Source organism: Platalea leucorodia, assembly GCF_965183815.1.
Source record: "Platalea leucorodia genome assembly, chromosome: 6".
NCBI classification, from domain to species: domain Eukaryota; kingdom Metazoa; phylum Chordata; class Aves; order Pelecaniformes; family Threskiornithidae; genus Platalea; species Platalea leucorodia.
Window position 1 is genome coordinate 44001803 of NC_138828.1, and position 14742 is coordinate 44016544.

The window sequence follows — 14742 nt, forward strand, 5'->3', positions numbered from 1 at the left end:
TTGCAGCCCCTCAGTCACTTTATTGATGAAGTATTCTATAAAAGAAGGATGTGAGCTATTATTACTATTCTTTTAACAGTTTAATTTTAACAACTGTTGTATTTCTTCTAGATGAAGTACCAGTATCGCTGCTAGCAAAACTGAAGGCGTATGAGCTTTTCCGTTGCACTTCTACAGTTTCCTCCTAGGAAAATCCTCAGAGAAACTCTTCCAGAAACTTGGAAAAATGGTGTTTGAGTACCATTGATACTGCTTGACTATTTCACTATGTTTGACACTTTTGTATATATACGACAGGTAAGTACTTCCAATGCACTCTATAAAAAACACAGATTAGCTCTAGCTATGTAACTAATTTATTTACAAATATATTTACAAGCAAAATTAAACATGTTTGCATACTGAGGAAAAACAAAATAACAAAGCTATGTAAGGCATCAAACTACAGCATGGCAGTGACCCACTATGTTTAAGAACAGGCGACCAGATTTTTTTTTTTTAAACTTTCAAAGGTGGAGAAAAATGTCTGTTAGTGACTCAAAATAACTGGAGGATTTTGTGGCAATTAGTAAAAGGGGTTGTATCTGTCTCTGCTGCTTAAAGTAGAAGCAGGTCTTAAAGATTCTTATTTGAAATTTACAGACTGGTGTTTGACTTTAGGTCTTGGAAAGGAGATTACGTATCTACTTGTATTTTATCCTGTTGCTATTTAGAGTAAAATACAAAATAGCAGGGATCATAACAGAGGTTTTCTGCTTTCTCAGGTCAGTACATGAATTACTAGGGTGAAGAGCCATGCTTGTTATTATATTTTGGTTTTAGCCCAATTAACAATGAAAATCTTTTGCATCAGGTAACATCTTCATCAGATGGAATAGAAAGATTGTATAACCAGAATAGCTTTATAGTTTGTGACATGAGGTTTTGAATGACTCGGGCTGACTAGTATTAAAAACTATTATTAAGGTTTCAGGAGACCAGTCTAGCTATGCTCCATCAAATCTATCAGTAGTGAAAAGTAGTATCTCCATGGAGTTCTGTTCGTCAGTACTACAATAGGAATGGAGTGAGCATATCAGTCATAATATCCTTTATCTTGTTTGTATGTTATTATTAATTTTTACATTTTACATGTAAATGCTAAATTATTACATCATTGCATAGTATTGCAAATGTTTATCTTTCAAAATGTGTAATTGTTCCAAATTTTTAGTCCCTCTGGCATTTGCTTATAGTGATTTACTGCTGTCTGCCATTTTTGTAAAGGAGCATATGCATTATTTTTGCAACAAAAATGTAATGTCTTGATCAAAAATTAAGCAAGTTTCTAAAAGATTCAGCAAAGGCCAACGGATATAAGCATTCCCTAAGTCTTACTAGAATGATATTGGGAAAATTTGTTCATAGCTTACTACAGCTGTATAAAAGCTTACCCTAATAAGTTTGCAAGTTATGACGAGTAACACTTGACATTAACACTTGAAGCCACTAGGAATAAATTGAATACAGATCTTCCACTTTCTGGGCAAATGTTTCTATTGTGCTGTGCAAAAAGTAATAGTCATACCTGATTTACACAAATCACCAGTGCAACTGTATTCATAAAAGCTCAGTTCCTTTAAAAATGATCTCTGCAGGTGTCTCCAGGCAGATATATTTTCTTCCCAGAAGTGACAATTTAAACATATGCTTCCAAGAAACAGGATTTCATCCCCCCCTCCCCGTAGAAAATGCTGAAGATAGCCTGAGGCAGTTTGCTGTTTATATGCCGGCTATTTTTGGCTCCCATTCCAAGGTGGCTAACTCTTATGCATTTAGTGGAGAGGCTGGTGCCTGACACAGGGCCTGGATTCTACTCTGTGGGGTGACTGCTTAAAAATTAGGCATACAGTGGTTAACTCTTATATGAAGCTGCCTTTTTGTGTACAGTTTTTAGCCTGGAATTTTTAGAATTATGATTCTGTTCTTATGTGACACACTGAAATTACTGTAAAATGACATGAAATAAAATCCTTTTTATTAATTTAATTACAACATGGTAAGGATCCCACGTCATAAGAATGGGGTTTGTATACATTGTGAAGTAAGTAAGTGTTCCTAATCCAACAGTGAATCTGTTGAAGCTCTGATTAAGGGACAGTAATTGCCTGTATGAAGATGCAGTGAAAGGTACTATATTAACCACTGAAATAAAATGTGTGATACCAGCACTTGGTAACACATAAAGATGGGCTGGGACCAATAGGGAGCTATGAGTCTCTTGTGCGCTTCTGTCACAACTACGGGTCTGCTGCACTTCCATTGTTGCCAAGGAATAAACTTTAGTAAAAAATGCAAGGCAGTATCTAGAAGACCTTGAGCTAAGAACAAGTTTCAGCTCACAAAATGAATTCAAATCAGAGAGCAGATACAATGGACGCTGGCAAAAGGTGTGGAGGTCTATAACACCTACTTGGAGCTACAATTTTTCCTATCTACTCTAGAGAATTTGACTCCCAATAGGCTGTGATCTGGCAGAAACAATCCTACCCACACATTGCTTTTATTTATGGAAATTATGTGATAAAGTCTGTAGATTAAACCAGCAGTCTTCATGTTTACTTCTCCCTTTCACTGAGTATCGAAGGAAATGATGTGCCTGAAAAGCATGCTCTTGGACAGAAAATTTTTCTTCCCTGAGACAAAACTCTCACAGGAGTTCTTAATGAGGTGAAAGTACTTCCTTAGCAAAGTCAGTAAGGGACAGCTGATTGCGTTACTCATTACACTCTACAAGGCTATTGAAACCAGAAATGCATTTTGATTGTTTCAGTGTTAATACATGTGTCAGAGTTGTGGGGTCTTTTTAAAGCACACATGTTTCCAGGGATTTTGTGTGTCATTTCTGAGGGAGATATGTCTTTTTTGATGATAGGATTACTTCATTTGAGATGTGAAAATTCAGTAGGTAAATTTATTTATACAGTGTAGTATATGATTACAGATTAGTAATTATCTGTTATTACAAAAAGATGTACCATTTCTGCTGATAACTCTAAAAATGTTAAGGGTATTTTCCAACCTAAATGATTCTATAATTCTATGTTTTTTTCCTTTTCCTGGAAGATTTTATGGTACACAAGGAAGCTACTTTTAGTAGAAAAAGCCAATTAGTTTATTTATTTATTTTCATAAAAATAGTTACTTTTGTTAAAAAAATTAAAAATCTGTTAAGACAAAATGCTGTAGAAATAAATTATTTTTCAAAAATTAACTTCGCACACTGTGTTTTCTATGACCTGTGGAGGTAGGCCCTTTAATAATGAGCAAAAATCACATCCTGAAATTCCAGAATAATATTTTAAACCAGCCTAAAATACTGTGTTAAATACGACAAAAATTGCTCATTTAAGTGATTAAGTTCTCTGAATTTCTGAGTAGTAAGTGCACAGAACTTTGTGCCACTTCCAGGCCTAACATTGCTTCTACTGGAATTCCAGATAGCGTCAGTCTGCTGAAACATGAGTTCAGTTACCAAATATAGATGAGTGGGGTAAGAATTACATAGTCACAGAGGACAGATGTAACGCACAGGCCACAGTCTTCTCAATGCTTACTGAGGACCAAGCAATCTTTAGTGAATAGCTGGAGCAACTTTAAGCCTACTTAGATAAAGAAGGAAAAAAACAACTTTACCTGCTGTTAATTATACTTGAGACTCTTCATATTGGCCTGTTCATTGTAAGGTCTGTTTTATATTTTCTGCTAATTTAATTTTTGTACTTTGGGCAGTTATTTTGCAGGATTTCAAAATTCAGAGGAAAAATATATGCCTTTTTTGTTTTAAAAAAATCTTACTAGATACATTTCCTTCATATTATTGCTTTGAACAGATTGGCTTTGGGTCATATTTTTTTAAGTAATAATTTTTCATTGGACGTGTTCCACAAAGTCAGGATGCTTATACTTTTCTTGAAATGAGTGCTTTGATTTTCTACGGTTTTCCGTATTTCATTATTTATCTCTTGAATACCTTAATTTGATTAATTGTTCAAATGTTTTCTGAGATTATTGTAATCCAGTATATTTTGAATTTGCTATTTACCATATTATTCCTTAGAGCATCTATATTATTTTCTGAATAAGTATTTAAACAGTGTCATACTAAAATGTGTGTTTACTTGTGAGTAATTTTTAAATATATCGCAAATAGGACCCCATAATAGTTTATACTCAATAATGCTGGAAGTATAGGTAAGCACTCATTTACATGCAACATTGTATTTTATGTTTGTGTTTTTAAATGATATAGTATATGGCTTTGCACGTTACCTAATGAGTAACGATGATGAAAACTGTTATAAATACATTGTAGTCTAACTTGGAGAAGCTAGAAATAGCATTTGAAACTTCTAATTATGATCTTATATGCTACTTGATAGAGTTAGTGATACTTCACCAGTTCACTGTGGTTACAAGTTGCTCTAAAAGAATAGTGGTTTTATGTATTACAGTGTGGCTGAAAAAAGTCTTTATACTGGAAGCTTCCATTCAGCTGTCTAAAGCTAGACATATAAATCCATTTTTAGGCACCAGACCTTTCTCACCCAGAACGCTTATCAGCATTAGAAATTGTCAATGACCAGCACATGTTTAAATTCATCGACTTTATCTAAATACCCAACTACAGACTGATTTACCTAAATTTAGACATTGGGCTTTGAAAATTATGACATATGTAGCCATTATATTTTTCTAATGAGTGACAAAACAGCATAAAACTGAGTATTAGGAGGAGATACGCTAATTCATCACACATGCATTTTAATCATCGTGTCAGGTGGCTAGCAATAGGTGAAACTGTCCTCTGACCCACAACCCATTGAAACACCAGAGCAGCTTGGTGTTGGAAGTCAGAGAAGTTTATCTGAGTATGTAATGTATCACTTCGAGACGTGAGCAAGCTAGGAACCAGTATGAATCAGATTTAACTAAAGATATTATTTGAAGCACAGATATTAGTTATTAAAGTAGCACCTTTGTTCATTTGAATACAAAGTTTTAAAAAATAACTAAGATTAAGGAGGCAGAAACTCTCCAGGTTTAACCCTTGGTTCCCTGGCGTTCATCCAGTTTATGCCTTAACAGCTGAGCCTCTAGACCAACTGTTTGCTTGGCTTCTCAAATTCATTCTTTAAAGCTGCTCTGTGGTAGTCAGTTATACTGTATATACTTTTTTAGACTTTGTTGACAAGAGATTGGCATGGTTGCTAAATTTGTTGCCCTGTAAACACATACAAAAGGAAAGAAAGATGAAATCCCAGCAAAGAATAAGCCTATCACCGTATTCTATAAAAACATATCAAATCCTAAAATGCTTTGGTTCCCTTATACTTCTCTTTTATGTGTTGAGTTGTAATCTGTTGGCAAGACAAGCAGGCATATCAAGAGTTGCATATGCCAGGCCAAGAATTCCAATAATCTATCAGTCAGTTAATGACTACATGCCGGGTAAGCCCTGGTGAAGTGACTAAAGGTAATTGGAGCTTGCACAAGCTGATGTAAAATATATCCGAGTGCATCTCATGACTCTCAAACCGCCTGTCTATCAGTGGAGAAATACCTTGGACCATTAAGAGAAAATAAGAGAAAATAGAATATTTTTTAAAATCTTGGGCAGAATTAATCTTATAGAAATTATCATAACAAGAAGAGCATTTTCAAGGGTAATTAAAAACACTGATGTTCAACTCAATTAAATGCTTTGCAGAAGCAGCAATTATTTTTAAGATCAGATCACCTGTGATCTAATGACCAGCAGGACAAATAAATTTCAGTAAGAAGAGTTTCAGGCTGATCCTTCCCTTGGGAAAAGAGCAGTTCCCTGATGTCTTGTTTTTTTGCTGGCTTTACAGAGGCAGAGAACGCTCATTCATCCTCTCTAAGATCACATGGGACAACTGGAGATGTATAGATGTTTCTGTACTTTGTGAAACTGGTACATTATACACTTATGTGGTGCAGAATGATAGATAGGTTGTGAAATCTATTTCTTTAGTGTTTTACTTTTAGCATGTGGTAGTTTGATATTCCAGTTATGAGTGTTGAGAAAAGCGCTACTAAGTTGTATTGAAAGGTAAGAAGTTAAAAATATTAACACAAGAAGTAAAATAATATTAAACACATTATCAACATTAAATGATAACTTGGAATTTCTAATCCAAACATCCTTGTGTAGATTCTTATAACGGTTTCAACCAGAACAGTGTTTTCCTCTTGGAATTTGATAGTTTAGTGTCTGGAAGGCAGTGTTATGGAAAGAGAAAAGTAAATATATTCCCCAAATCATCGTAAGCCTAAAACCAGAAAAAGTGTAATAGCATTGATGTGAAGTAACAAATCAGATGTGAAATAACAAATCACTCAGATTGGTCCAGTGGAATTGAGCTTGTGCTAGGCAATGTACAGACAGAGGATGTCTTCATAGTTCTGAAGGAAGAGGCATGAGAAAAGTGACTCCTAAGTGCTCTCATTTCCACCTAGACAATTTCCAGCCCTGGCCCATTCTAATAGAAATGAAGGTTTACCTCAAATATTTCATGCACTGTTGGGTTCTGCTCTTCTTCCAGTTTTCTGTCTAGCTTAGGGGAACCAGGGTATAACAGGGATTTTTTTATTGACAAGTTTGGGGTTTTTTTTGTTTGTTTTTTGTTAAGGAATTGTATTTGTGTTTTCCAGGATGCAAGACAGAAGCTGTGGCCAGGCATTACCTCTTTCTTTAATGCTGAAGGAGGCTTATTGTGCAGAGAGAGGCACCAATAAGGGATATCCTGAAAATATGTCAGAAGCTTCATCCTACCATGACTTTTTCTATGATTCCCTATCATACATACAGAATGGGGAATTTTCAAATGAACTTTCTGCCTTCCTTACCCAGGAGGAGATATGTAAGAGCCTTGACATTGCTCGGGAAGCCATTGCCAATTCCATGAAGGAGGATCAGAATGCAGCACCAGACTTTACTCATTATTTCAACACCTCTCTTTCTAGCACTTCAGAAAATCCTTCTTCCAGGGATACCAAACTGCATGAGCAAGATGCTTTACAGAGGCCTCAAGCAAGTAGTCTGACTTCATCTGCTGCAAGTCACGTTCTTCCAGGGAATCAGAAAGAGCAATCCACCGCACCTCAGACAGCAAGTAGTTTTGTCACAGTTTCCAGGAGGCAAGCAAGCACCTCACCTTTGCTAACTGCTAGTCCCAGCTTTATTAGAAATCTGAAACATTTGGAGAAAGATGGTCCAGGTGTGCCTAAGACAAGCCCAAAGTCTGAATCGGCATCCCAGGGAGAAGTTCCTTTCAGGAACAAGCTGTGTGACAAAGCTGCCACATTCATAGAGGAACTGTCATCTATATTTAGACAGGCAGCAAAGACAAGAGGCCGAAGTCCTGATGGGGACTCTTCTTCTCCAGACAGTGGATACCTGTCTCCTAAAAAGAAACAACCAGATGTAAGTACCTCAGTGAACCAGGAGTTTGACAAGCCACATCAAGAGACTGAGCCTGAAGCAAAATTACCTGGGATTCATCTGAATGGAGAACAATTCTCTGAAAGGGAGAGCTTCGCTCAGAGCGAAATGGTCCTTTGCCGTCCCTCCATCAACATGGAAGAGAATCAATCTTCACGACCTCAATTCACTCAGAAGCTCCGGAGCCAGGAAGTTGCTGAAGGAAACAAAGTATTGCTGGAATGCAGAGTTGCTGGCAACCCAGTCCCTGATGTCAGGTAAGTGCATGCCTTTTAACTAAGTCACTGGATATCATCATCTTCTGATTGTGGAAGATACCTAAGGACAGGTATCACAGTGGACCTGCTTAGAGGTAGTCACACAAGAACAGTGAATCATGTGGTGGTTAGTAAGCACATGGAATAACAGATTCTGACCTCTTCAGTTTTTTTTTAGAGTGTTTCATTGTTTTCTGCTTGGGCCATGAAGTTCTACTTGATTCAAAAGCTACATGGCAAAATTAGAAACAGAATTGGCTCTAACAACATTCTGTGTGACTGTGACCTCATTAACCTCAGCGAAGAAATTCACAGTTTGCCCCTGAAGAGCACGTATCAGGCAGTCGATACAGTTTTTACTGTCAATTAATTAGAATGTCCCCAGGGCCCATACCAATGGGATTTGGGGTCCATACTATGAGATAACCTAAATCTAGCCAAATATCTTCTTGTGTAGGAAATTTCCAGAAGACATTAAGATGGTCCCCATTTCAAAATGTCTTTTGATACTTTGTAGTGAAATGTATGTGCATTTGCTTTTGTTTGATGACGAAACATAAAAGTAACTGCTGTGTAAGTTTGTTTTAGGTTCTTTATTAACATGTGTTTATAACAGTCATAAAAGCCACATTTGTAGTATCAGTGAGGGCTGAATAACTCGTAATACTTTCCACTGTCTTCCTTTCCTTCTAAAGCTAATAGAAATTAAGGTCAACCAGCACTGCACAGTGTTTGCCACTTCACAGGTCTGAGCCTTAATGCTAATATGATTGCTTAATGCACAAGAGGTAGATCATACCTCTAGTTTAATAGTTCCTCACAATCTATTTTAGTTTCAAGTCAACTGAGCACATTTGATATTCTCAAAGGAAAATTTTGTCCAAAAAGTCCTGTTTGGACAGGATAGAATTTGTAGTTCCCCATTCAGAACTTCCTGTAAGGTTCTTTAGTTACATCTAAAGACTATGTAATTCTTCTAAAGTTCTCAACATTTCCTTGAAGGAACTTAGCAATCACTTTCCTGTAGTACTTGTGCTTTCAATTTCTTCATATCTTTTGCTGTGAAGTCTTTCAACACTTTGAAATTCCTAATATTTTGCATTGAGTTACCCCTGATTTCTTGCACATAGTCACATGTAGAGCTTGCAGCTATGCAAGCTTAGGAATTCATGTCCATCACTAAACAGTGTCTTCATACATACTATAATTGAACCTCTCCTTTGAAATCAGTCTTTAATATACTTTTAAAATCTGTACCTTTTGGTACAGGTTTGCAGAGGGAACAGAGCTGTCAGTTTGAAGATTTTAGATCTTTGTCAACAAGATTAAAAAAGTACAGCTTTGAAAAGTCATGTTATGGCTGTATGTGCTTGTATATGCTTTCATTCCAAGGTGAAAAGTTACGTTGTAGAAAATATCTCCAGAGAGCCTTGTTTGACTCTTGGAAGACAACAGCATTGCCTTTATCCTTCTCTGAGTCTTCAGTGAAAATGTATCCCAGACAAGCTGAATATTGAGACACTGAAATTTTTACAGGGTCGAAAGATCATTTATAGAAACATCAAGTGTACTCAGTTGTTCTGGTATTCAAGCTGGAAAAAGTTGTACCTCAACACATTGAGTACGTTGGTTATGTACTCAAGCTTAGATTGTCCTACAAGCTGAAGCCAACTGATCTTCTAAACCAAGACAGCTGTGAATCTAAGTATGCTAAACAAAGGAATTACATTATGAGCCTTGCCAACAGGTCAGGAAGCTTACCCCAAAAATATAATTGTAATGCCTAAACTGTAATGCCCGTCAAGCAATATGACAGCCATGTCATGTCATTAATAGTTGTTTGATATTTTATTGTTTTAAGTATCTGCTGGGAAAAAAGGACAGGAATCACAGTTAGGGGTGCAAAAGCATTCCAGCTGTTCATTCTCCTTCAGACTTCCATGAAGCAGGAAAGGGGAATTGTAGAAGTCGCACAATGATGACAGCCAGGGAATCCTCCTCTTGCGTTTCTTCTCCTAGATTCTTCCTTCCCTCTCACTAAGATATTGCAGCCTGCCAGTGGTACTGATGTGGACACTAGGGCAACACAAGCTGTTAACTTCTAGTAATTCTTTTGTTGTTGTTGGGTTAGGTAATATGACAGCTAACATACTGTTGTTACTGATACTTCTGAGTTGTAAAATAGAGTAGCAGCAACAGAGGGACCACACTTAAGGAAAAAAAAAATACTATTAATTAATACTAAAGACCTCTTCACCTACTTTTACCCGTCTGTAGGCTAGATATTTAACCTGACCAAGTCACCCTAGACTCCATCTACAGTCACTAGAGAAGCACACCTACCAAGGATCACCTGTTTGGTACATTGACAAGAATTTAAGGCAAATCCTCCAGACCAAACACTTCATTATTAGCTTGTTATAATAGGTGAGGTGAATCCCACCCATTGCCCCATCTCTATGCCAATAGATTGCACAGGGAGAGAGTTGCTCTGCCAACTCATATCCACAGGTAATGCAACTAGAAGAAAAAAAAAAAAAAAAAAGAAACTGTCTGTCTTATAAGTGAGCATTCACCATGATACATATTGCCTCAAAGGAACCTAGTTTTCCTAGTGTTTCAATTTTGAAACATCCATACTTCCATAACTTGAACAGCAAACTTTGTAAGAAAGTTTTTTGCTAAGAAAGCAAGAGACACAAAGTTTGTTTGTTCTTTTTTTTAATAGGGTCCTCCTTATCAAGTCATTAATAAGACTATTAAGGTACTGAGAGTCAGTCTATAGACAATATGGTTTTACTAGAATGAAACACTGTTTCTGTTGGCTTGAATGGCTTTACCACCTTTACTCTATTATGCTTTAACACATATTTCAGTCCTATTGAGTTACAAAATCCATTTTGTGGGGTGAAAATGATCTTAGAATAGGCAGCACATAGGCATGGAGGAACAGAGCCCAGGGTCAACACGCATTTACTTTTGTAACGCTGAAAAAAAACCTCACTGGTGCCATCAGACTCACATACTCTGTTTCCTGGCATTGGTGCAACTACAGTTCTCTTTGGAACCAATTAGAAGTTGTTGATTTCTTTTATGAAATATGGCATAGACAGTTTAGGTGAGTTTGACAGCAGCAACGAGGTTGCAGTGTTTTAATAGTAAAGATGCGCTGTTGTAATGCTTCAGTATCTTGTTGCTCTTATTTTATCTGGCAGAACATCAGTCTTTACTTCAGTGATATGACTCCAGAACTGTACATAAATATCAACTGAACTAGGAAGTTTTGTACAAGCTATGGAGCATTTTTGCTTAGGTCTTTTACATCATTGTTGTATTCATTTCAGAGGCTGCTAATATCAATATGTTTACAAGAAATCTAGAAAAAAGCTTTATGTTCTTTAAATTTTAATGTAAACTCTGCTTTTCTGAATCTTAACTCTTTCAGAGTCATTAAATGAGAAGGCAAATCTTAATCACTGAGCAGAATGAGTCATGAGAAACACTGCTGACATAATAGTAGGTGATTACTTAAAAGTATACTTGATTTTAAAATCTCATCAGTATCAAATAATTTGTAACTTTTGGTTTATTTCCCTTTTTGAAACCCCTAATTATGCTATGTTAATAGTCTGCAGATACAACCATTGCTGAATCACAGCAAATATGCTTCATGCCAACTTCTCAGTCTCTTGAAAAGCTCCTTGGTAGTCAATTTAATACACTTTCATAGTCCACCCTCGAATTGGTTTTATTTAATAATTATTAATAATTCTCCATCTGGCAACAGCACACGAATTTATGAATATACTTAAAGAAAGCATATTACTTACAAAAAATTACTTTTCCAAAGTTCCTACTAAAAATACATTTCCCTCTTAGTCTCCATTTCATTGTGGATCTTCAAGAGAGGAAAAATACGGCAGCTGTACCTCAAAAACTATTCATTTTGGAAGTCAATACAATTTTGCAGCGTGACCTTTCTGTAATGACGCTGACTTGGCTGAAGAGGTCACTCGCATACAGCACGGGAAGGGTTCTCGCAGGCTGGGTTTCTGCCGAGGGCCGGGCCGCACAAGGGGGAAGCACAGAGCCCTGTAGCTATTGGGGAGCCCATAGAACAAAAGCCAAGACTCATTCAGTGGTTAAGAGACTGTGCTAACCGTGTTAAGGACGCAGCAAATACTTGCGTGCTGTTTGGGTGACACTCCAAAGTCCTATCTCTGAATCCTGGGGCAAGGAGGGGGTTCTTTCCTTTAGAAGATAAGAAAGCATGCAGAAAAATTTGTAGTGGATTCTGGACTGTAATAACATTACTAGGAACTTCTAAACAGTTACATAATATCACCTATGCACATCACTTCCCCTCTTTCTGGAGCTGAAAGGGAGTATGGTATATCCTGAATATCCAGTAAACAGCTAGTATGCCGCAGTGGAAAAAGACAAGCCTATTTAAAACCACTGATGTATTGCAGAGCAAGTGAAGAATGCTTGCTGTTTGTGCCACTTTCAGGAACATTTCTGTACATTTGAGTTTTATATGGTTAAAAAAAAAGGCAAAACACCAGTGATACAATAGCAGTTGACCATTCTTTTATACTTTGGTAATCTAGTTTTCTAAAGCACTGTACTTAGACAACTGTTTCATTAGACTGAATTTCTGATTTGTAATACCTTTGAAAAAAATCTCTGGAGTTTATTCATATGAATTGGAAAGATTTAAATACCTACTGTGTTCTGAAGAAACTGACCAGAGGAAAAAAGGTATAAAATATATTAAATGTTTTGTGAAAACTGCTGAATAGGTAGAAGACAGAAATGGATATTAATGTTACTGCCAAAAGACAGGCTATAGAACAAATTGAACAGTTATCTGGTCTGTGAGGCATAAGAGCCAGCCACTTAGCATGTGCCAAACTTGCTGAACAGGAGATGCAGATAGGGGCATGAGCAGGATTACCACAATCTGTACATTTGCACATAGCAAAAAAATCTGCAGAAATAAGGCTTCAGTTGTTCTGATTCTTCCCAGAAAAGACAGTTTCAATAACAGAGCCACTGCAAATAATATTTTTGGAACTCTGTGTGGTAAGTGTGATAAAAGTAGACAGCAACTGGGATTTTCATTTTTTGCCTTAGCTGGAAAGAAAATAACCAGTAGCCATAGTTCCTAAAGTCATGATGAAATAACAATAGTTTAATGGTGACAAGAAAAGCACTGGCTAAATTGTTATTTTTCCCAACACCCAAGAAGTTGTCCAGCCTAGTAATAAGCACAGCTGATATGCAGGCAGAATCAAACACTGGTGGCCATAAGTTCATCCAAGTGATCTACAGCAGAGCAGAAGGCCTTCAAAAAAAACTACTTGGGTATTTCTGAATGTTTAGCGTGTTATTGTTTTTCTACGCATCACACTTTATTCTGGATCCCAATAATCTTTATAACTGGCTTTCTTCCCTTTTCATTGCTTTTTTGGAGCAAAACTTTTCCAAGTCCTCAACCTATCCAAATTGGAGCTAGAAACCTGCCTTAACCTGCTACCCTTCTTATAAGGCTAAGGATAATCAGGTTGCAGAATCCTACTATAAGCAGAGAAACCATCAAATGCAGTGTAAGGACAAGGTTTATATTTGAAGGTTACATGACTAAGAAGTCTTCTTAAAATTTAAGTTCCTTGCATGTTCATAGCTGTATCATATAGAAAGTAAAAGCTGTAAGTATTATGATACGAGTGACAAAACTTCACCAAAGTAGCCTTGTTCTGCAAGAGCAAAATAAGTAAACTTTGACAGAAGGACTTTAAACTAGAATCTTAGGGTTGAATCCCAAAAGAAAACAGTTAGATTTCAAGAACCACTACATTTCCTCAAAATTCAATGCCTAACTTACTAGTTCTACTAGCAGAAAATTAGATATCTAACAATGAAGATTTTGTTGCTGGTCAGAACAATTTTAACATTGCTGAACAACACAGATTTCGACCTAAGATGTAGCAAAGTATCGGGTAGTTTGAGAAGTTCTAGGATATGTGTCTTCTAAAGAAGGATTAAAGCATATAAAATACAAGTTGAAACAGAAATTTTCTATATTACTCTCAAAGCCATTGTATCAGTCAGTAGCTTTCCTTCAAAGTGCGTCAGCAGTGTAGTACTTAAAATACTCAAGTTAACATTGAGCTAGTGAAAGCAAATCCCTGCTGGGAGTGACTTAGAGCTCTTCAGCATTTGCCTTGCTACCTGAAGGCACTTTCCACATACTACATGGCAAGAACAGTGCTTCTTTGCTTTAAGGAATCTATTTGCTCTCATTATAACCCTTTTCTTCTCAGAAGTGTTGTTTTCACTGTAACAAGTACCCAAAATTCCCACCTAGAAACATTATTTGCATGTAATCCAGAACTGTTCTTAGGAAATGTAGAAACAAATGCAAAGTACAATACTTAAATTTATAATAAAACCCAAACTACCTTGATTTCTATAACTTCATGAAACTTAGCCGGTTTTACAGCCTTTAAAAGCTTTGAAGTCTAAAAACATGCAATAAACTGTCTCCACCAAAGTCTTCCTATAATAAAGGTCCTGATCCCCCAGTACTCTAATCAGGCACAGCTGCAAAGAACATTGGATGTCAGATTAAGTAATGCTTAACACAGATCTACACAGCTGGGTGGAAATCCAGGTGTACGGGACAATAGTGACTGAACTACCTAGACAGCAGTTGGTAGATTTTTAAGTCTTGGGAATGTAAAGGGTGTCACAGATGTAGTTTCTGCTTCTTTACTAGGCTTGATTTCGGGTAGAAAAACTGTAGTTTAGAGGTGGCATTTAGTTTTGTTTCTTCAAGTCTCTCATTGTGTAAATTTTGTAGTTCTAATGAAACACTGGTGCCTTGGTGGGGGATACAGGTGTTCTACTGGTTCTGTAATGGCAAGACTTTAATACTACTTATTTTTTATAAAGTATTAGTAGCTATTTATTTAT

The 14742-nt window shown here is 36.6% G+C and overlaps 1 protein-coding gene across 1 annotated transcript in view; it reads left to right on the top strand.

Moving 5' to 3' along the window:
• Window positions 1–6718: 6718 nt before the first annotated feature.
• The window catches only part of PALLD (palladin, cytoskeletal associated protein), a gene marked incomplete at its 5' end in the record, with an annotated part of 206384 nt that continues 198360 nt past the window's right edge, over window positions 6719–14742 (top strand). The window contains one exon of the mRNA XM_082316413.1: window positions 6719–7764. Within this exon, the coding sequence (XP_082172539.1) occupies window positions 6719–7764 (1046 nt within the window). The remainder of the gene's footprint in view (window positions 7765–14742) is intronic.